Here is a 1,387-nt window from a genome sequence, read left to right as displayed (position 1 = left end):
TTTCTGAGTTGAGTGTGTGTTAGGGGAGGAGGGTTGCTGAGATGTGGTAATGGAAGGAAAACTCCCTGCACCTGAGGGGTCAGATAGGACCATTGGGTACGTGAGCATCCAACCCTTCTGCTCCTTCTCCTCCCTCCTAACCCTAGAGTAGGGTCCCCACATCCGCTCTCTCCTCATGTCCTTGCTCTCCCCAAAGCCATTTACTCTAACAGCATTACCAGGTTTAGAAAAAGGTCCTCCTAGTGTAGATCCTGACAGCTCCTCTTACGCTGCTTTCTCAGACTTAGCGAACCCCAAGTATGTGCACCACGGGCACCCCAGGTGCTCCAGCCCCTTGCCAGCCCTCCCACCACCATCACAGAGGCTCAGCCTTTCACTCGGAGCCAGATTCAGCCCCAGCCTTCCAGGGACCTGGTCAATGGAGAGAGTCAGCCTGCGGGGAGGACGTGAGCCTGGCTCAGGCTCTAATCCCAACTCCTGGGCTGCTGACTCCTCATCTATGTCATGAAGGTTGTTGGCACTCATCTGTAATAACATACAGCCTGCCCAGGTAAATTTGAATATCACATATACGATAAATAAATTTTTAGTGTAAGTATGTCCCAAATGTTGCATGGAATATACTTATACTAAAACTTATTTACCGTTTACCTGAAATATTTGACACACACGGCATCCTATATTGTGTCCAGCTCCTTCATGGCTCAGATGCGGAAACTGAGACCACAGCGGGAGGGACTGACCTAAGTCACAAGGCCTGCTGGAGGCATTGCCAAGAGTAGAACCTGGCTTCTACCTCCTTAGGGATTTTTCACCTCCGACTGCCGAGATGGCAGAGGCACCCAGCCAGGACCAGGTGGCACCCTCCGTCAGACCCTCCCACCCCATCTCCGTTCAGCGTTATGGCTAATGACTCCACCATGTCCACCTCCCCAGGAGTCCCATCATGGCTGAGTCTTACCTTCAGCCCAGCCTTCTTGTCTAAACTATTGTGTCTTTCCTGAGCCCATTCATGGCCCTGCCCTCCACTCAGCTTCTGTGAAAAGGGGAGAGGATGGAGTCCCAAGGTAGGCACGCCTCTCACAAGCTGCAGGGCCTTGAGCAAGAGACTCCATCTCTCGGATCCCCAGTTCCCTTATCTGTAAAATGGGTGCAATGTTGCCTGCTCATAGGGCTCCAAGGCGGCCTCTCTGTGCATGTGAGGGAGCTTGGCAGACTCACATGTGCTGGGAGATGCAGGCTGTTATCATGGCTCAGTGTTTGCTGCAGTGTCTTCGGTGAAGGCTGGTTCTGTGGGAGGTTAAAAGGTGCTGTCAGGGGAGTGGAGAGAAGGGTCTCTGTCCTCAAGTGGAAATGCTGGATTAGGAAGGTTCACCAGGGACTTCTC

The 1,387-nt window shown here is 52.6% G+C and overlaps 1 protein-coding gene across 1 annotated transcript in view; it reads right to left on the bottom strand.

The window, feature by feature from the left end:
- GNLY (granulysin) overlaps positions 1-922 on the bottom strand; it is a 12,302-nt gene extending 11,380 nt beyond the window's left edge. The window contains exon 1 of the mRNA XM_019623752.1: positions 884-922. Within this exon, the coding sequence (XP_019479297.1) occupies positions 884-922 (39 nt within the window). The remainder of the gene's footprint in view (positions 1-883) is intronic.
- Positions 923-1,387: the final 465 nt, after the last annotated feature.

Source organism: Hipposideros armiger, unplaced genomic scaffold (assembly GCF_001890085.2).
Source record: "Hipposideros armiger isolate ML-2016 unplaced genomic scaffold, ASM189008v1 scaffold_561, whole genome shotgun sequence".
In the NCBI taxonomy this organism is placed as follows: domain Eukaryota; kingdom Metazoa; phylum Chordata; class Mammalia; order Chiroptera; family Hipposideridae; genus Hipposideros; species Hipposideros armiger.
The sequence above is the reverse complement of the archived record's forward strand: the minus strand, read 5'-3'. Positions and strand labels throughout refer to the sequence as shown.